Below are 22,506 nucleotides of genomic sequence, written 5' to 3'. Positions count from 1 at the left end.
CAGCGGCAAGCTGCTTTGGCAACACTTACAACTTTCGACAGTTCAAACGGCCTCGGGGTTGGGCGGGGAAATTGTGGGAAAATTCGAGGAAAATCGTGGCAAGGCGGAGTGAGTAGTCAAGCGCTGCGGGACACATAAATCATATTTCCCAGGGAGAGTGGTTCAAGGAGCTACCATTGATAAATGGAAAGGATCAACTTTAAGCGGAGCAGAGTAACAATGATTTAACAAAGAACAAGTGGCTAGTACAAATAAAGCATTATTCGGTCGGAAACGATTTGCATTTAATCAATGGAGTAGCAAGTAAATGCTGTTATTGAATTTAATATATTTTTGGCAAGCATAAAAGCCTAATGACATAAATTAGGCCTTTTACTTAAATATATCGTTTGGGAATGGCATCTAGCTGTTGGAAAACTTAAAGAAAAATTAAAGCATCAAATTGAATTGACTTTTGAACTTAATTTGATGGCAATAATAATAACATTTTGATGAGCATAAATGAATTCTCAATAATGGTATATTTCTCATTACTTATCCTCTGACATACTTTTAATTTCATTGAAAAACTGTGTTGAACACACATCAGACTTCCTCATATTTATTAAGCATAATTTATGACTCAACTTGAAACTCCGATAAACTAATTGATTATGGATCATTTTGCAAAAGAAGCCTCGTTATGCAGAGGGTTAAATTTTTTATTAGGTTATTAACTATTGCATGATGTGCAGTTTATGCCATCGCAGACAGATATCCGTTTTCTATTTTTTCGCTTGTTCTTCCTTTCCTTTCCCTTGTCTTCTATTTATTTTTGTGTTTGTGTTTATCTATACATTGATGTGAAAATGGAAAAAATATTAACAGCTGGTTTTTATGAAGCGCGCTCAACTATTGGCAAGTAATCCCCGTTGTTATTGATATTATTATCATTATTATGGCTATTTTCGGGTTTTTATGGCCAAAGTTGTTCGCTACGCTTGGGGTTTCGCATAAATGAATTTAATTATTCCGGAATACCCCCCGTTCGAGCACACAGACTCAGCTGGGTGGTGGCATTAATATGGATGCCGACCTGTTGCCTAATGGCTTAACAAATCTGGCTGAATAGCGAGAATAATTACAATTACCACGCGTCGTATACGCAACGTGTAGAGTGTGTGTGTGTGCTTGCGAGTGTGTGCGAATATGTGTGTGTTAGTATGGTTGTTTAGCGAAGTTTGAGTGGCTCTCGGTGGCAAAGTCTTGGCGCTAGGAAGTGCCCACGGCATGACGGTCACATTGTTGGCATCAGCCATTGTTGACAGCCAAAGCCGCAGTCACACTTGCCACAGCAACAACGACAGCAACAACTACAACAGCAGGAACAGCCACAACAACAAGACGACCGAAGCAACAGCCATGCAACGCCAACAACACAAACACAGAAACGCCAGCAGGCCAACAACAATAACAAACAGTTGTTGACATTTATGCCGGCAAATGTCACATGCCAGGCACGCCCCTCAGCGCAAAAGCGAGCAGGTACACTTAGAAAAAATGTTTTCTTCAATAAAGAAAATAAATATATATGGCGGAAACGAAAAAGAAAATTTTAAACATAACAACAGCTTTATTCGGCTAAGAAAATAGCAAAAATTAATTAAATTATCATTATTTTCATTCAGGGATAAACTTATATCGAAGTCTAAATCGAAATTCCAAAACTAATATCAATTTATCTCGACATCGCTTTTAACTAAAATGTTTTATTTTTTCGATCCCAAATTAAACTTAACCAACTTAAAAACTAAAAGTCCCAATAGCTCGATATTTTTTGGTGGGCGTAAAAAAGTTATATAGACACAGACATTTAAAGTCCATAAACCGGATTTATTACAATTTTTACAGAATGCAACATAATATTTATAATTACCTACATTTAAAATAGCCATATCCTAATCTTACAGAAAAAAATAAATGAGCTGCACAGTTTGTAATGTTTATTAAATATTATTTTAGTAATATGGATTTTATGCACAACATTTTTTTTCAGTGACAGCAGAGTAAAGCCGACCAGGATAGAAACAGAGGAAGAGGTCTTACAACAAATGAAGCCCTTGGCAGTATGCGAAAGTTAAGGAGGGAGTCAAGGGCAGTCCTTAGACTTTTAGTAAATGCAGTATTATTTAAATTAAAAGTAAAAATTATATAAAATTTGTTTTTAACATCCAAATTTTCTATCCAATCATAAGCTGGTTTCAAAAAGCATATTTTAAATTATTGAAAGATAAGACGAAGTAATTTAAACTTATATTCATATTCATATCAGAACACATGGACCTGCATTTTATCGATTACGGGGGTCGAATTGTGAGTAAAATAAGTAGTTCTGGCAGAATCCTCAACGTAATCCAATTAAACAGCAGCTGTGAAACTCGTCGCTGCAAAGGGAATTAACACAGTCTTTCTTATACGGCTCACTGATACAGGAGGAAATATATTTATAATAAATAAAATGTCAACAGTGAATGTAAGAAGAATGCTTAAAGATGAAAATAAAATAGCCATGAATAAAAATAGTACAAAATGTTTAAATTTTAGCAAAATATAATTTTATTTCAAGAAAATGAACAAGAAATTCGAATTAAGGACTGCCCTTGGTAGCTTATCCGTAAATTTCAATCAATCATCATTTTTGACATTTCTTTTGATAGTGGTAAACCTCCCACCGTTGTCGGAATCTGAAGTTAAATAAGTGTGGAACAGTGCGTATACTCAATGCGACTTAAATGCACTTATCATTCTCTTTTGGCTTAATGTAAAACTGTAATATATTTATTAATTTAAATAATGGCCGGGCCAAAATGCAGCGTCTGGCAAAGGAGTAAAGAAATTTACGCATATAGGACTGTATCCTTGTTGTTGTCCTGAATTTATGTTGCTTGTGCATCGTTGTTATTTTTCACAATTACTGAGTGTGTGTTTACGTGTGGCATAAAGCGAGTTTATGGCCTTCTGCCTGGTGATATAAATTAATAAAATATTTTAATTAAATGCGGTCGAATTCTGACGAATTGAGTTATTACACTTAGATACGACCTTTAAATAATTTGTAATTCAATGCCGCACAGCATGTGCAGCCATTTCAAGATTAATTTCTTGACTCCGACACTTTTGGTTATCTTTTGAAATCAATCAAAAAGCTAGTAGTTTACCTCTGACACTTAACCTACACTTAATAGTGATAAGATGTAATTACTTAAACTGTCAGGCCAACAAATCAACGACGGCCATATACCAATCAAAAGTCAATTGCCGAATGACACAGTAATTACTTCCAATGACGTGGCAACATTTTTACAACATCGGGGAGGAGTAGACAAAACATTAATAGGATGTCTGACTGCAGCAGCCAACTGGGCAATTTGCAGCAATCCAGTTGGCTGAAAAGCTGCTAAGCAATTTGCCCGGCCATTATTCATGGCACATATTGGTCCAGAAACCAGAAGACCAGCTACCAGCTACCAGTTACTAACAAGAACCCGGTCAAACGAGCGGCAAAAGTGGCAAATCTTTGTTCACACCTCTGGAAATCCGGGGGCAGAGGCACCGATTCGATTCGATTTGGCTCGGGTCGCATGTGTTTGGTGAGCTATTTTTATGGATTCCTGCGTATGTCTTTTTGGTCAACCTTAAAAGTGTTTTCCTCTACATAAATTTGCTATAAAAACCATTTAAACGGAAACGTTTCAAACATTCAAAGGGGAACTGATGCCAAATACTACACCGAGAAAATATAATACTTAACTTAAGATGATCAAACAACATTGTTCATAAATGATTGAGTATTTATTTCCTTTTTTATATTTAGTATTTTGGAAGATTCCTTTAATGTATAATATTATTTTTTTCTCCGTTCACAAAAATTTATACAAAATACAAGGAGTTAGAGATTTAATAAAAAAAAACGAAATATCAATAATGCTGCAGTCGAAATAGATTAATTTATAAATAAAATTATTTTTTATACCTGACGTGGTGAGAAAGTTACTTTTGGTTTAAAGTTAGTAAATAGGTTTTAAGAACTGAAAATTCTTTTAAATTATGGATTCATAAGTTGCTCAATTACTAATAGGTTTCTTTTCAATGGGCCTTCCATAAAAAATATTTTTGCCCAGTGTGCTCAAGCATAAGAAGGAGTATGGATTGGCCCCAGTCTGGACACATGGGTACGCTCTAGTTGTCGTTTGACTTGTGGTCCAGTTCGGTGCGGACTGCTGGCCAAATCTAAACGGCTTCAATAAAGCAAATTATCGTTAAAATGCTGCTGCACATAAGAAGATTTACGATTGCTCAGCTCGTTGGTCGTCGTTTGAGATTGGGTTGGGTTTTGGGTTTTTATTTTTTTTTTTCTGGCAGCACAAACAGCACCAGTAGTTGGGATTTTCTGGTGGTGGATGCGAGAACCTTTGGCCATGATTCGGTTTTGGTAGCTTGCTGTCCGTTGTACATTTGCGGTTCCCCTTTTCGTTTGTTTACTCTTCTGCTGCTCTTGATTTTTGTGCTTGAATCCTTGAATCGTTTAGTCGAACCTTTTTGCCTTTTCCTTTTGCTCTTTTCCCCACATTCCCCTTTTTTTCGGTTCTTGTTTTCCTGAGCTTTGGGGTCCTACATTCGATTTTCCCAGCAGAAGCGAAATGAGCGTATGACCAAAACAAATAACCCACAAAGTGAGTTGTTCAGGGGAGCTCCCATATGCGTAGGTACACCGAGGCGAAAAACGAAATTTTCATTGGCCTTTAAACCCTGATTGAGAAAATATTTGACAATATTTTAAAAAAATTCATTAAAAGAAAATAAATGTTTTTGTATTAAGAAATAAAAAACAACAGTATACTAAATAGAGGTAAGTCATGTTTATATTTAGAGGTTTTTGCCAACAATGATCCTTATTGTAGAAGTAGATTAAGTAGATTTTAAATCATTGAACTTAGTTTGTTTGCTTTCGAATGATTTAGTTTTTTCAATATTTTGTAATTCAAATTAAAATATTGTAACTTTTAGATATTTTTCCCAGTGGATCTGCGTGACTGTGTAACATGTGTGCGCATATCCCGTATTCGTTGATTTGCAGTGCTATGAATGCTTCAACGCTTCTGGCCACAGCTGGTGCGCAAATCTCACACAGTTGGTTATTTGACAATTGATGATAGCATCAAGATTGGGTCGCCAAAATGCCAGGCTCACAATGCCACCTCCCATTTCTCTGTGTGTGCGAACTAGCGAGGAGCACGTGACCAGTGGGAATGTCACGAAAACTACGGTGAGGGTCTGGCAATTAGCCTTTCACTCCAGGTTGGTGTGTGCGAAATGCAAATGAAAAAGGTCAAAGGTATTGATTCGCTTGTTGGCTTTGAAATACTTTCTCTTGATTTCTTAAATGAGAGAAAATTTATCTTAAATTAAACCAAAAATAATGGGAAAATGCATTGTTTTTATATGTTCTTATCAGTTTTTAAATGATCAAAAACGAACAAAAATAAAACGAAATAAAAACTTGTATGGTAGTTTAAGCTTAAGGAGGATTAAAAATCGTAAAATACATTTTATAATTAATACAATTTCTCTGATTAAAATTGGCCAGTGTGACTTAATTTTTTGTTAGTGCTTAGCTTAGGTTATTAAGTTTAAATTGGTTTAGCTCGTGTTAGAAGGCCTCTCCTCGCTAAAACTGCTGCTTTTATCTGCTTATATTTTGCATATGCCACATTAGCATTAACTTTTGTCATTCGAATTTGGGCTTTTTTGGGGACTAAAAGGTTTTTTGTGGCTACTATTAAAATTTGGGCCATATTTGATTGCAATTTAATAGTTGCTATTTGGTCGAATCGGCCACAAACCATTTCCTGGCGGGGGGCTGGCATTATTAATGAGTGGTAAATTTACATAGCAATTTATGGGCCATGTGGGGCTCCCTTTTTGGCCATGGTCCAGCTGAAATTCCTCTTGCTTCCTGAATTTTCGAATGGGTACCCGTAGGCTCTTGATCAGCGCTAATGAACTTTGCTCTGGGCTGACCCCTCAGTCCGCCACCCCACTTTAATGCCCCTGGGTGTCGGCATTTTCCCATGGCCCGTTATCTGAGTTAATGCATGCGTTTTCTTTGTCTCCTTTATCGGGACTTCCTGTCATTACTCCTGCTATCGTCCGTGCCCCAGTCTCCGCGCTTCCGTGTCCGCGCATTACCGTGTCGTCCTGTCCGGTTCTGTCCCTTCCTCGATGGCGTCGCACTCTGGCTCCTTTGCTCAACTTTCGTCAGCCTGCGAGATTATAGCACTCACACTGCCAACAAAAGTCTTGGTAAAATTAAGAAAAATGTCTCGGAGTCAAGAGGAAAAAAAGTAAAAATCTGTCAGCAAATAGAAAAATTCCGTGATTTCCGCCTATTGTTTTCTCGAAACATTTTGAGTGGTATGTGTACAATTTTGTTTTTAAACTATGTAAAATGCATGTTTATTATTACAGTTACTTGTGGAACTCAAAGACCTATGAATAAAAAGATAAATTAAAATCTATATAACAAATATTTACGTTTTATATTTCAATGACTTGAAAGAACATTTTATCTGTTTTGTTTTAAAGAATAATTTTATTTTTAATACTTCATAAACAAATTATGGAAACAATTTGTATCGCAAATATTTGTTTTTAAGTGGAAAATGATATTTATAAAGAAGCATACACTAAATATTGGTTTTATAAAGATATTTCCAGAATTATGTACAAGCAAATAAAATTCTTTCAGTGGAATCCTGTGCCCACTGGCCATCAGCAGGTCCTGTCGTACCGCCGCCAGTCCCATTGCTTAATTTCGATGGCAATTATTTATTTAAACCGCCTGTCGCTCCCTCCGTTTCGAACATGGCTGGGCTTAATTGTTTGACTTGGCGTTTCTGAAACTATGGGCAGCCCTTCCCGCTTTCCCCGATTTTCCCTCATTTCCCTACTTGCCCAGCTTTACTGGTGCCGCTTTGACAACTCGTTGACCGTAAATTTCCAAGTTTTTCATTAGGCTGCCTGCCAGTCCCAGGCGAGACTTTCTGCCTGGCTTTCTAATCAACTTGGCCGCAGTTTGTCGCGCTTTTCCCACAGCCCGGCCTTTTTTTAGCCTCCTTTGTCTGCCACGCCCCCTTCGGCGAGGGGAAAACTTTAGCACCTCCCATTCTGGCATGTTTAATGAAAGCGTTTTCACTGCGATTTCATTTCATTTAGTCGCCTCTTTTGCCGCTCCACAGGCCGTGCGCCTTCATTCATTATGCGCCGTTCAGATTTGTAATTTACACCTGAGGCTAACAAGCAGTTGAACAATGCGAGCCGCGAGGGCAGTTATATAAGTTTTGGGAGCAGGGGAATTGGGCCAATAACAAGTTGGCCGAACACAACATAAGAAAATTGGTAGGGGCACTGTGAAGAAAGCCAGAGAAGTGAAAATATTGTTGTTTTAGAAGTAAAAAACATGTTGCATAAAGTAATATAAATACCAAAAAGCTGGAGCGCTAAAATCATCATTCTATTAATTTATGTCGATGATGATGTGTATTTCGTGGATTGTTTTTATATGTTTTCAATATTTAGCCTTTGAACCGGCTTTGGGGAAAATTGCCAGCTTAAGAGCTTAAAAATCCTTTACAAACACATATATATATGTGTCGAGCGCCTCCCTCTGATAAAGCCATCCTAATTCCCGGTGCCACGCCCCCTTATCCGGGACTAGGCCAAAATGTGAAATGGCTGGCTGCAATTATGAGGGTGGCACAGAGGAGCGGCACCGTTTCCGCTTGCTGGGGCAGTTTCCTGCAGCAACTGCAACTGCTGTAAAATGTTTATGATGCTTTTATGGCAGTTGCCCTCGGCGACGGATAAAGGGGTTTGCAAAGGGTTTGGGTAGGGGGAAAAGGGGGAGCGGGGAGGGTCCAGAGAATTAACAATATGAATATGAATTATAAATATATGCAAAGGCAGCTGGAAGAAAGATGGAGTGCTAAATGGCTTATTACGATTACAGTTATTGTGCTCATTGTACTTTTGCTACTTGCCGGCAATTTAAAGCCATTTGCTTGTTTACATGACGACGAATAGAAGAGCGAACAACAGATGTTTCCCCGATTGACGTCATAGGGTCCCAAATCCATCATACGCCACGTGGCCCAAGGTCGTCCCTGGTTCGCATATTTAAATTTCAAATAGCTTCCCCTTCTTCGCGTTCACATGGCTTCTTTTTCACTTGTGCATAATCTTTAATTTAAACAAATGCCGAAAGCCAAAATAAAGCCCCACGAGAATCTGCACCCGGCCCAAAAACCTAAAACTGGACGTGTCATGCGAGCCAAATAAGCCGCACAAAATAGAAACAAAAAATATCGTTTATAATATATGGTATGAAACGTTTTGGATATGGTAAACGGTCCTGGTTTTAAAAGCCCAACGGAAACTGTCGTCGAAATGGTTCGGGTGAGTGCGATAACAAACTCTGCAACATTTTCTATAAAAGAGAATCAGCTTATCAGAGATTCATGTTTTAAAGCTATTTACCTTGGAAAAGTTAAAATGAGTGAGGCTAAATAAATGGCTTCTCTTAAAAACGCATGATGTTGTGTGTCTTTTCAAACTACTAATTACGGTTGAATTTATTTTGTGGGATAAGCCGTTTTAAAATCGGTGTCTATAAACTCTATGAGAGTAATTTAAATTTAGTCATTTGACCCTGACTTTAACTAAGCAGATTATTACCGATGTAAATAATTACATTAGATTATTTCTGCAAAGCGTACATGACGGTCTCTACGTAAATAAATCAAGACATTAATTGACATCGAGTTACTTATCAAAGATTAACAGAATAGTTTTTAATGACTTTAATGTTTCAAAGTTTTACTTATTCGATTTTGGTATTAAATTAACCACTTAGAGTATTTAAAAGTCGCCTTTCAATTTAAGTTTCTTGCTTATTTGTTTTGGCTAGTCTCTCTCGTGCAGTATTTTCGCAAATTCCATCAAAGCCGCAGCGGCTTTGGACATTGCTGTTGGCCACTGCACCCAGAAACTCTTGGCCAATGTAGCTGTTGTTGCAGTGGCATGAAAGGAATTGGCCGGGAAAGGGGGGGCATGGAGTGCTGCGACACATAAAATGCGTCCTGCGAAATTTGTGGCACGCGTTGAATGTCGGTATCGCCCTAAACTGGAAGTTTAAAGCGTTCAGAAAATAGCTTCAAGTGTGAGAACAGATTTTCGGCAGGGTATTATGTTTGGCGAAGCATTATGAGTCCTTATTAAGGACCTGTCCTTCAGGTTTCCAAGGCGATTTAGAATAGGTTAGGTCATGTGCGGAAATAAATAACGTGAAACATAATTAACAATAAATTTGTTTTTCAAAATCTTCAAAATCGTTAAGGTTTTATTAGGTGTGTTTTAAACGAAAGCTCAAAACAATTATATATTTTAAAAATGAAAATACAAATGTTCTTATAAAGCTTAACATTTATATTTTTTATAGATATGTAGTAAAAAAGTAAGTGTTTCCAGATCAAATTTTTAAAGTCATTTAATAACTTTACTGATGTCTTAAGTTTTAAGTATGAGATCTTGACCTGGGCCACAATATCTTTTCTTGGGCTTAACTTTGGGTTTTATGCGGTCTTTTCTCTGGAAGCAGTTTGTTTTGTTAGAAATTTATTTATCAACGCTTTTTGTATTTCCGCTGCGGCTAGCTGGCTGGACCGTTTGGCTTTTTGTTTATTTTCATACACTTCCTCATTTTTAATTTATGACAATGGCCCCGGCTTTTGTAAGGGCCACGCCCCCTTTGGCCGCCACCCACCGCCCGCCGCCCTGCAGTGTTATTGTAACTGATGCTCTTATAAATGGCCTCTGCCCGTCAGACAGAATTTTCGTTTGTCGCTTTTATCGCAGAACCGGAAAGTGGCGGATGCGCAAGGGAAGGGGGGGTGGAAAATCCAGAGGGGTGCTGGGGGGTTGGGACTTTTCCAGAGGGACACACGTACACTTTGTATTTCCGTTGGCCCCCTATTGTCCTTGACAGTTTCATTATGACAGCTGGAGGGAGTCGCTTTCCACACCCATTTTTCGTTGATTTCGGTTTTGGTTTAGTTCCGCATTTGTCCCATTAAAGTGTCATCTTGTTGTTGCTGCTGCTTTTTCGCTTGGCTTCCACTAAAACAATAGCCAAGTGTTGGCGCTGTTATTATTGTTATTATCAAACGCGCTTCCTCTTCCGCCGCACAAAACGCAAAGATAATGGCCGAAAGACAAGCGACCAGATAAAACGCTGCCATTCATGCTCTTGACTGATTTTTAGTTAATTTCATTGGCTTTGTGTGCCCGACCAAGGGGTGATTAGGGGGAATTATTGCGCAATCAACCCCCGGTCATTTTCTGCTAATTTTGGCAATCCTTTTAGTCCCTGCTCTTTAATTGGGTGTGTTCTCCGTTTTTAAGTGTAGTAGTGGGTAGTAAAACTAAAATAATGTATTATCCATATAAAACAATACAAACTACGTTTCTGAGCAAAACACATAAAATAAAAATATCACAAAAAATGATTATTGTTTTTAAGAGATATCATAGATATTTTCCCCGCAAATAATACACGTTATTATATTTCCGGTAAACTTAATACTTTAACCAACAGTTAAAATAACATATAAATTACCGAAAGCCACATTTGAAATCTTCAACGCTTTCTTATTTGTTATATGTAATATAATATTTTTTGAATTACTGGAAGACTTTAATGTGATTTTAGTCTCTTTTCTCTTAGCCCAATTCTTAGCGAATTAATAAATTCATCCAGGAAATGCCATTTCTTAAGCCAAAAATCGAAAAAAGCACATTTATTTAATTGAAATAATTTTACGCCCTCAGCCGGGCAGTTTGACGACTGGCTGCATGGTGAATATGGCGAATATTACGAGCAGTCAGACATTTGCGCATTTCGTGCTGGGATTCGTTGTACGAGTATTAAAAGCAGGCAAGCCGCTTGGGATTTATGGCTGCAACTCGCAGCTCTTTCGGCCTTTTCAGAATCCAGCTTCTTTGGCTCAGTGGCCGGGCGCACATAAATATGCAATTATTTTGCATTTTCCGCTCTTGCGCTCGATTTTTATTTATTCGCAGATGGCGTTTGCCGCGGCGTTGCGGTCTCGCGCACATTTCACCATGTTTATGACACTCGCGACTTTCGGGCGGCGACAGCAAATTGACTTTTACACAAAGATGCGGGTGCGCGACACACATATCTTTTTATGCGACATATTTATTTGTTGATTTATATATTTATTCTTATTTATATGCATAATTTGCATTTGACATATTATTATGGAGACTGTTTGCGCGCCAAGAGAAATCAAAATACTTAATTCGACATGCAAATGTTTTAATATTGGCTTGGTCCTCGTTGTGTTTGGCCTTATAATAACCAGAAAATCTCTTCGCATTGGATTTATTTAAAGCCATTAAAAGTTCGTTTATGTTCATTGCATACCAAAAAAAAAATGATAAAAATAAAGTAAGATAAAAAATGTATATAATTTCCTTTTGACTCATTGATTTCTTTAATTTACTCTACCCTTTAGTTTTTTGTCACTTAGGCGTTATTGTTTAATTTTGCTGAAACCAAGTAAAATTTTGTAATTGGTTAGACAAGAATACAATACTTTTTTATTTGTAGTTTTTTTTAAGTTAAAAAAAAAGTAAAACAAAATGTTGAAATTAACATGGAGAGAAGGTTGTAGAACTAATTGTTAATCAAGTCGTGACTTAGGGAAATGCCATCACAGATCAAAAATAATTGTCAATTAGTTGTCGTTTTTGAAATGGAAAACAAATTGTTAAGAAATTCTGTGTGCCTTCTGATTTATCATTGCCCAGCTTACAGATTAGCTTGCAATTTGATTTGAGGTTTAGAAATAAATATTTCAATTGGATATATCCAAGTCCTTCCTATTTTCTCTTCTCTTCACACTGTAAAAAGGAAATCCTCAATGCATACACATGTGATTATTATTTTGACAAATACGCTTGACGAAATTCCGTAATTTACATGTTGCAAATTTGCCTTTTTTTTCCAAAAAGATTTCATTTTCATGTGATTTTTATGCATTTTTATGTGGAGTGGGCTTGTGAGTGAGTGTTTTAACAAATTGAAATGCATTGTGAGTGCTGTCGAGGGTTTTCCCATGGTGTAATTTGTGTGCAACTTTGGTTATTACTTATTGTTGTTTTCGCCGGCACAGCCTTTTGTGGCAACGATAAGCCTTTGGCATATCGCATTTTATTTGCCAGTCAGGCGGCAAAGCTGCAAGAAAAATGTTTGTTCGTTTAAGATAAATTTATTGTAGTTGTCGATGCAAATTGCAACATTTATTGAATTGTTGCTGCCCCAGCTCTGGCACTGTTGTTATTATGATTGCCAATGCCAGCGTTCGTACATAAATAGTTGTGCAAATAAATCGAGAGCGCAAATAAATCGCAGCAAATGGGCGAAAGCCGACCGTTTATGACACTTTTGGAATGGGGGAAGGGGTTTTCCGTAATCATGTTCATAAATTTCAAGCAGCTATTCATTTGGCACTCGAAATAAGAAATATTGTTCTTAGAAAATGTTAAATAAGATATCTATTAGTGTTTTATTTATTAAATTCCTAAAAGAAACAAATGTATACCAAATGTATGTATAGCATATATATAATAAGTAATTCTAACAATCTTTAGGCAAACAAAATTTTAGTTTTATAAACTATTCAACAATTTATAATAAATAAATTTGAAGTATTTTTATTAATACTAACAAACAGTATATATGCAAATAACATTTTTTTTATAATGGATGTTGGCGATCTGCCAAGTCTTATTGTAGTGTATTTTGGACACATATAAAGTGCACTCACCATTGAATGTGGCCAACAGGAGGGCACCAAGCAGGCGCAGCAGGCTCATCTTTAAATCCTTTCCAATTTACTTGTAATCCAGTGCCGAGCTGCTAGTTTAATGCCGCTCCCGATGCTGCGAAACGAGACTGGGATTGAGTCCTAAACGGAAACGCGCTTACATTGCCGCGATAAGAAGCGGAAGTGCTCGGCTCATGAAGGCGGCGGCAGGAAGTCGGGTGGCAGGAGCAGGAGACTTAGGATCAGAGTCTCAGGAAGGACTGTGCCCGATGGCTGCCAGTTTCACTGCCTCTAAATGCGGCGCACCGCCCGCTGAGATTTCCCTGTTGATTTTCCCCCGCCGGTTTTTCCTTTGTCTTGCGGGGAAAAAACTCGTTTCATTGCTCGCCGACTCTCAGTGGCTGATTATATTTATGGCTGCGTTAGTTGCTCTCCTTAGCTCGTTGCATTTTATTGGGCAAATTAACGCCGCTGCACTTTTGATGCTGAAAACTCAGCGCTTTGAAGGAGTTTACATATTAAACTCTCTGGCTCACGGCTCATGCATCATATCGTGACTGAGAGTCTTTCGCTGGCTTACATGCATAAAATCCACGTTAAAGATTTATCATCTACGGTCTCCACTTGGCTGCTACTGTTGTTTTTGTTCCTTTATGGCTTTATAGCTACACCGGAAAAATAAAGGTTTCAATTCAATAGTATATTCCATTCTAGATCTATAAATTATCACTAGTTTTAATTGATTTTTTTTTTTATTTTAATTATTGCTCTAAAAGGATTTTTCATGAATACAGCGTATAAATCATCTATATCAATGTTTATTAGTTAAAGTTCTAAGAATAATCTAGTTAAGCAAACTACTGACTACCATGTTTTTTTGTCCATTATAAGTAAATAATTTTTTTCTCTGTATACTGTTGCGCTCTTGGAATTTGGCGTCTGTCTCGTCGCACGACTTTGCAGACATTGACTTTGGCCTGTTTAAGCATTGGCTTACAGCCGAGACGAGAAATGCAGAGCAGGTTGGTGGGAAAGACGAAAAACTGCCATCCCAGATGCCATATCCCACCTACCAGTTCAGAGTTACCAGCTACCATGACACCCGTGACCCATGTGGCGTATACGTCATGCGGATTGTCTTTGTGCCATGCGAGCGGCCACAAAAGTGATGGGTGAATCTGAGTCTGGTCTTATTCTGTTTTGGGCTATGATTCTTATGGCTTAAAAGCGTCAGAGAAATTTGTTGGAAATATGTGCCAGCTATGAAAGGGATACAATTTGGGGAAAGCATTTCATCAACTTAAAATTACATGTAAATGTATTGTCTTAAATATGTAAACTTAAAAAAAAGGAATAATGGGACTCGACCTTTTTATATTCTTAGTTTTTTAATTGTACTTGTCTTGACTTTACCTTAAAAACGATGTCTTTGTTTTTTGTTATCTTTCTTTGTTTTTTTAAGTAACAATTTAAGAAAATTACTTGTAATTTTAAGATTATGATTTATTTATGTATTACGTAGATGCATCTTAAAATGTAGAATTTGTATAATTTTGAAAGGTTCCTTACATTTTATTTAACAACCAAAGTGTAAACTTCTCATGAAAAATCAGATACATATTTACGAAGTTTTTGTGGACCTTGAATGGACCCAGATGCTATATTATCGCTTCGTTTTTTTTAGTCAGTTTCGCAGAACATCCATCTTGTGCCATCGCTTTGGCTCCAGCACACAGGAATGCCAACAATTCAAAACTCAATCTGTAATACACTGCCGGCTACTTTGGCTCATTCGCTTTTCCCCCAGTCACTTTGGTCGCCTCGAGTCCCACGCCAAATGTCTGACAAATCGACAGTTGTGAGCTGCAGGTCTTGCCGAGGGGCCCTAGGATCGGGCTCTTCTGGTCCCCATGCGGCCCAAATCAAATTGGCCGCCAAACGTTGCCTGGCGTCAAAAGTCATCCATCAAGGACATGGAACAGGTCACCGGAGGATGGAAAGGGGGCGCATCCAACTTTGCATGAAATTGGCTGTGTTTAAGCCAACGGCAATGGCAACAAAGCAAACTCGGACAGAGTCTAGTACACTGAAAGATGAGTCCAGCATTACTTTGATATCAAGCCGTTTAATTTTTAGTTCGGAAGTCCATCATTTTTAATTCAATTTATAAAAACCCGCAAGATATGTAAAAAATTCTAGCAACGGCTATTTCTTTTGATGAATCAAATAAAGAGTTTACCAAAGTTGAATTTGATGGTAAAATACAATTTTTGAAACACTTTAAAATTTTTCATATTATTGCTAAAAGCCTGAGGCTAACAAAATACAAGTGCCAATTATAAAAGACTACAAATTGAATTCAGTTATTGAGTTTTTTAGTTCTTCTACAATTGAAATAAGCATAGTGAATTTTTCTTCAGTGCACTGAAACTCTTTGTTGGAGTGGGAAGAGTTTGTCTAACAGTCGGAGAATGGGGTTCACCACTTGAGACTTAATAAACTGAGCCCGCCGGGCAGCACGAGCCCCAAAAAACTCCAGCAAAATGTATGTAAATAAATAAACGCTTAACTCTTTTCAAAGCCAAGTTCGTAGAGCCAAAAAAAATGTATGTGTGTATATAGGAAGCGTTGTTCGCCGAAAACAGCGACGAGTTTTATGCATTACTTTGCCTAAATCCCCGGCGGCATTATCATCAATTCATCATCACAGGGGGCGGCAGAGGGGCGTGTCTAGGGGCTGAGAAATGTGGCAGTTTAGCTGCCTGCGAAGCCTGCTCTGTTTATTTAATTTCGACAACAAAAAGTGCGCCAGCCAACAAAGAACAAGACGAAGTGAATGAGTTGGTCCGAATCTCTTGCATATGTGTGAGTGCTGCCCTACGCTGGTGTGTTTACGTGTTAGCCACTGCGGCTGCGGAAGCGTCACCAACATAACCATAGCCACAACCAACGCCAACGGCTTGGATGGGTACACTGTCAGAAAACAAATTAGTTTACCTAATTAATAATATGCGAGTAAATTGCTTAAACCAAAACATTAAAGAGAGAGCTATTTAATATTTATTAAAATATTGAATCATTTTTTGTTTACTGCAAGAAAATGAAGTTCAAAGTTAGGACAACTATTAAAATTTAAAAAAAACTTTAAATATGACTTTGTTAGATTACTTTTATGTATATTTTTTAAGAGCAATACGAAAGTAATCTCAAAGTGTGGATTATTAAAATATGGGTTTTTGTAAGACCAACTCTAGACTAACTTTGTTGCTTTGTTTGTTTGAAAATAATCTTTAACTCCCATTTTTTTCAGTGCTTATAAGTGTGTGTGCCTTTTTACATTCTGCTGTTGCTGTGGCTTTCTATGCCCAAACAACAGGCGAGCTAACAGCAGCACATGAGTCAAATAAATTACCCCCACATTGTTGTTGGCAAATTTTTGATGGTTTAATTTTGTGGAAAATAAGTTAAGCCGCTGCTGCGGCGGCCATATAACACACACACTGGCACACATACCAGTAATACTCAAACGCACACATGAGCAAATACAAAGCATGCGAAAACTCACTCCGAAAAAATTGTTGCCTACTTTGCTGCGCCGCGTATACGCAATAAAATAAACGCGTCGCAGTTACATTTCCGGCCTGCTCAACTCAAACCAACAGAAAAATATAAAACGGCATGGAATGGAGGCTCAACTCGGCTTCTCGGCACATTTTATGCCGCATTGCCATTTTTATTTATTTATTTTTATTTGCCTTTGGCTGCCGCTGCTGTGCGCCCTTTATTCGTTAATTTATAAATTATTATTGCAAAACACTCTGCCTCCACCTCGGATTTCTAAGCATTTCCACTTGAATTTTGAGGAATTGTGTGTGTGCATTTCACTTGAAAACGCGGACATTGTTTGCTTTAAAAATGTATGAGTTAATGAGTTTTGGGCTGGGAAATAAATTAGCCGAATGCATGAAAATCTGTTGAAAGCCAAGGCAACCAGGCTCAAGTGAAGCTTAAGTGAGTGGAAACCATCCACATATCATCCATTGCCTGTGCCCTTTTTCATATATATATTTGGACTTGTAATTTTTTCATCATTTTTAATGTTCTTGCCATGCATGGAAACTGCTTGTGTTTTTTCTCTTTTTAAGCGAACTTGTGCGACGGCTGTTTTCAATTGAGCCACATCATCATCATCCACTTTGTCATCGTCATCGCCATCATCATCATCTGAGCCTGATGGCTGACATTGTCAAAAGGGTTTAAGTGGCTATACTTGAACCAGGAGAATCAGCAGCAGTAACAGCAAAAGCAGCAGTTGAAAGTCCTCACCCCTAATACTAGACAAATATGAAAGCATCGGGCGGGTGGGGACATTTCTGAATTCTGAGTGGTTCGGGGAAAGCGAGCAGAGCATGACAAGGAACTTCCACTCGTTGCCAGGACGCAAGTTTAAAGCAAGTCCTGCGGCAGTGCAAAGCGGAACGAACCATAAATTGAAAATTTAATGTGATATTGATTTCGTTATTCCATAAATAATATGGAAAATTGTGCTTTGTTGTGTGCCAATCACAGCGTTAAAGTTAGAGAAATAAAATGGATGCAAATGGTTTAAAAATAATTTATTTGGTTCGAATAAAATAAAGTAAAAGGTGCTAAATAGAAATACATTCCCTCAACAATTTTAAGAAGCTAGAATAAGTAGAATAGCTTGTCATATCTTCTAAAGAAACCATAAATAAGTAAGAAATATTTAAAAAGTATCTATTAATACTATTTTTAAATTAAAAATGTAATTTACTTAAATGTTTTTATTAAGCGTTTATCGGTCTATATCGGTCTATTTGTTTTTACATATTGCTTACTTGTAGACACATTTTAAATTCACAACATTGTGCCTTCCTTGATTTATTAAAGATCGGTCTAAATAAGCAGTAATAAAAACGGTTTTCGATATGAGTTTCCATATTCCCTTAAAATGTCTCACATTCACTTTACTTTGCCCTCATCTGCAGCTCGATTAAGTCACCTTCGAGTGGATTACTTGTCCTCCATTATACAACCGACAATTACCCGACTTCAATCACGCCCTTCGGCACCCAAAAAATCACCGACAATAAACATTTAATTACCGGCTATTGTGCCGTGTTCCGAACGGTAATTTGTCAGAGGGTCTAATTAAAAACTTGTAAACGCCTCGAAAAGTACGAAAGACTTGTCAAGCATCGACATTTCGAAAAAAATGCTGAACCATTTAAAACGTGGTAATGTTTTGTTGAGAGCTGATTGGAGCATTTTGAAAACACGCAATTCACCTTCGTCATTGTCATGTTAATTAATTTGCCGACACTCGAGAAGACAAGTGAACACGGCTGCCAAAAAAAATGAAATGTAAGAGGTTGGTCAAAACTGTCAGAAGCATTGAGAGGCCGCACTCGAGTGGCAAGGGTTAAGCCTCCCCATCTTTTACACTTGTTAAGACTTTCTGATGGGCATCGATTCCGTATCCCTTTCCAATTCCCATAACACTGAGGATAAATAATCCGAAAGACAAACATTTTGTTGACATTTGAAACACTAAAACTATATAATTATAAATTATATTATGGTTAGGAAATAAATTGTATAAAATTATTTTCCCTTTTAGTCTCATGACCTTCATAATACACTTATTTGCCATGATGAAAACTGAATCAAAATAATAATAGCCTTACAACATTTAGTTAATTTCAGCCTTATGGTGTTGTAATTAAATATAATTTTCTTATTCTAAATGTATGTCTTAAAAACATAAAACAAAATGTTTTTAAGTACGATAATAAAATCTTGGTTTTTAAAATGTTTTAAAATATTTGTGAAAGTATTTTATTAATTATTTTCGTCTGCATTACGTCGATTTGTAAATTCTTCTATTCTAATTTTTTTTTAAATCTTAGTACTTGAATACTTAAAAAGGTATGCTTTGCATTTAAATAACACAAGCCCGAACAAAAAGTTTGCAAAACTGTTTTTAAAAATGTTTCATTGGGGCTTCGCTTATACATTTTTATAAATAAAAGCACCTTATATTAGAAAGTGTAAGCCTGTATTCATAAAGCATATTTTCTATATGTTAGAATGGGTAAGCCTGTATTCATAAAGCATATTTTCTCTAAGTGAACACAACAACAACAGCCTGGCCGGCACAGTTCAATGCCTTTTTGTTTGGTTCATTGGAGACGGGAAACCGGTAGCCGGCAAACGATAAAGTGGGGAAAAGGACGAAACACTCACGCAGACCGGGCACTCACATATATATATATTTTATTTTTTGGTTCCTCAATTTAGTTCGCGCAATTTTTCGTCTTTTTTGGCGTCTGATATTGGCCGCGTTGCGTATACGCCGCGTGTATCGCGCGTTGAAAACCCCTGCACGCACAGCAGGCTATTCGAGACTGAAGCACCGATGCTGCGAGCTTGCGGCTCAGGATCCCGATTGCGATTTCGACTCCCAGCAGCAGTGGGGCAGAGCCGGAGCAGCGCTGCAGCAGAAGGACGAAGGAGAGCGGACCATCGCTGATGTCATGAGCTGGTACTTTTTGCCATTCCTTTGCCTTTCGCTGAAGAAGAGTCCATGGGGCCAGTCAGTCAAGCGACCATGTAGTAAGCCCAACATATTGTCGCAGGGCAGCATTCTGATGCTGCTGATGCTGACGAAATCAAGGACGAAGTTAAGCACTTCGTGATGGAATCAAGAGTTTTGGCCAACTTCGTGTTGTGGGGAGAGAGGCTGCCTGCTCTTTTGCAGCTTTGTCGCCGGATTTCTCTTACTTGGTTTTCTCGTTTCTGGGTCAGTTAGGCGGGTCAGGTTACAAGGCAGTTAAGTGACAAAATCGCACTCTTTTCGAATATTTTTGAAAAAATTAAACATGTCAGGATTTTAAAAGTTTTTACTTTATAGTTATTTTTAATATATTTTTTAATTTCGCTGTTATTTTGTTTACCTATTTAACAGATTTTGCGGCTTCTGTTACCTGTCGGTCTGTTAAGTTGTCGGTCTGTTAAGTTGTCGGTCTGTTAAGCTTAAAGTCTCCAAAATGTTATCACAGTTAACATGTCCCTTAACCGTTTCTGGCAACTTAACTTTAACATAACATTTATTTTTACGCAATAATGATGAGAACGAATGTTGTTGGGCTATGTTAATAACAACCAACATTTTAAAAAAGTAACGAAACCCAAAAAGAATTAGGTTTATTTATATCATTTGTTTCATATTATTGAATTTTCACTAGCACAATGGATAAGATTATGAATTAAGGCTAAAAGCGTTTCTTGGACCTAAAGCAAAGATCATTGTTGCAGGGTGAGGTGCGTGCTTTGCCTCCGATAAGAAAATTGTACAGGTAGTTGTGGAAATTGGGGAGTAATAATTACTTTAATCCGTAGGAGAGGCAACACTATTGACTTGTACCTTATTGTCCTGTTTACACATGCCTAGGTTAATATAATATAATTACCGTTACGGGCTTCCATTCAAAATTGAGGAATAATAATAGTGAGAAGAATTTATGTTATTAAGGGCACAATGGATAAGACTATTGAACCTAAAGCAAAGACCATTGTTTCAGGGAGGGGTGCGTGCTTTGACTCCGATAAGAATATTGCACAGGTAGTTGTGGCAATTTGCTAGTAATAATTATTTTAGTCCGTCGGAGAGGCAAAACTATTGTCTAGTACCGTGCAATTATAATAGTTTATTGTCTTGTTTGCACATGCCTAGGTTAATATAATAGAATACCGTTACGGGTTTTCATCAATGCAATCCAAAATGAATTCTAGTCTTATAGCTCTTTGGCTGGCAAGGATTATGTGCTATAGCTAAATAAAAATGGAACCTATATAGGAACAAATCTTTTTTATGCATAAAAGAACAGCAGGATCTGTGACTAGAGTACACTCATTCAAACTCGCTGGCACTCCCACTAAGCCGACACTCAGTGGACCAAAGCCAAAGCAATTACGGGCTCAGACAATGGGCATGGAAATCGGGCTTTTAACATTTTTTGATGGCCCGCAATAAAAGGAGTCCCACCCTTCAGGTCTTTGCCCAAGTTTCCTATCCCCCCACTTGCAACTAGAAAAACTAACCCAGATGTATCCAACGAAAAACGAAAAGAAAAGCGAGGGGAAATAGCGCTGAGCTGAGAAATTCACGTAGCCAAGAAAGTCGCGTCAAGTAGGTTTGGATATTTAATGCCATTTAGGGTCGTAAAATTTTTGAGTGTATCTTCTCGAGCTGTGGACTTCCAAATAGAAAATGCAAAGCACAGAGGACAAATTCGGGCTAGCGCAATTATCTTGGTCTTGGACTTGGTTCAGCCATTAGATGACCCAACTATTTTTGCGCATATATTTTACGCATATTTTATGTGCCTCCGTTTTTGTTTCTCCCTTTTGGACATTTTATGGCCTCAAAGTCAAACGGAAAGAGCCTTCCGGGCAATTCGCATGTCGTTCAAGATGTACTCACAAATAAAGATACAAAATAACTCAGACGAGATACATATACTTATAAATATAAAACGAGCCTTAAAGAGGTTGACTTCGCAAATGGAAAACGATTGAGTACGGCAGCAGTTATTCGTAGTTAAATATGCCACATGACCTGCTGAGGGTTTAATTTATTTGGGGAACAACAATTTTGTAATACAACAACATGTAATACAATCTAGGTATCTAAACTTTTTCTTATTTGCAATTCCACTTAAATAAGCTTTTACTTATTATATATTTTGATTTACCAAAAACAACTTGATTTAAACTATTATATGGTATTATGAAATGGTAATAAATAAAACAATATGATAAATGCAGTCCCGCTTACTTGGAAAACTGGTGAATACTTAATGTTCCTGGTGGGTGTGCTGGTTTGGGGATGCTCTCGCACTTAAATGCGCATTAGTAAGTTTTCACGAGGAAACAAAACCTCTTATGGGAAAACAACAGGGCGGCAGACGCAAAAAGAAACAGAACAATGCCGACAACAATTTGGAAATTGAGCTTGAAGCGAAGGGCGGAAAGTTTTTGCATTTCATGTGTTTTTGTCATTGGAACCCGCTAATTTCCGTGGATAATAGTTTCATCTTCGTGACAGCTCCCCATCTCTCTTTCTCCCCTCTATCTCTTTCTCCACATTATATCTATATCTATCCCTCTCTAATGCCTGACATGTTGAATTTGTCGTCCTCAGTTGGGTTCGTTTTTCAACTTTCTTTTCGCATTTCTCTTGTTGCGTGTTATTGGCGATGTGCGTGTGTGTAGATCTGGGAAATGTTTGCTTTTCCCTTTTTCCAAAAATTGGGTATGTGCGTGTGTGGATGTGTGTGTGAGTAGTGGCGGCTTTAACTTGTCGCAAAAGTTTGCAATTTAAAAAAGTAAATTGAAATGGAATCTTTGTCTTTGGCTTAGTCTTCGGCTTGTTGGCCCGGCTTTTGCTCTCGATGCCAAGTGCATTCGATGCTGGCGAGAAATGAGCCGCATCTCGTTGAAACACTCAACGAAAATATCACACAAATCATAACTT

At 37.6% G+C, this 22,506-nt stretch overlaps 1 protein-coding gene across 1 annotated transcript in view; it reads right to left on the bottom strand.

Moving 5' to 3' along the window:
* The window catches only part of LOC108053420, a 44,698-nt gene extending 25,348 nt beyond the window's left edge, over positions 1 to 19,350 (bottom strand). Inside the window, exons 1-2 of the mRNA XM_044459014.1 lie at positions 19,232 to 19,350; positions 12,948 to 13,612 (exon numbers count right to left, since the gene is read on the bottom strand). Of these exons, the coding sequence (XP_044314949.1) occupies positions 12,948 to 12,996 (49 nt within the window). The 5' untranslated portion in view covers positions 12,997 to 13,612; positions 19,232 to 19,350. The remainder of the gene's footprint in view (positions 1 to 12,947; positions 13,613 to 19,231) is intronic.
* Positions 19,351 to 22,506: the final 3,156 nt, after the last annotated feature.

Source organism: Drosophila rhopaloa, unplaced genomic scaffold (genome assembly GCF_018152115.1).
Source record: "Drosophila rhopaloa isolate 14029-0021.01 unplaced genomic scaffold, ASM1815211v1 contig_178, whole genome shotgun sequence".
NCBI lineage: Eukaryota > Metazoa > Arthropoda > Insecta > Diptera > Drosophilidae > Drosophila > Drosophila rhopaloa.
Note: the sequence above shows the minus strand (reverse complement) of the source record. Positions and strands in the feature narration are given on the sequence as shown.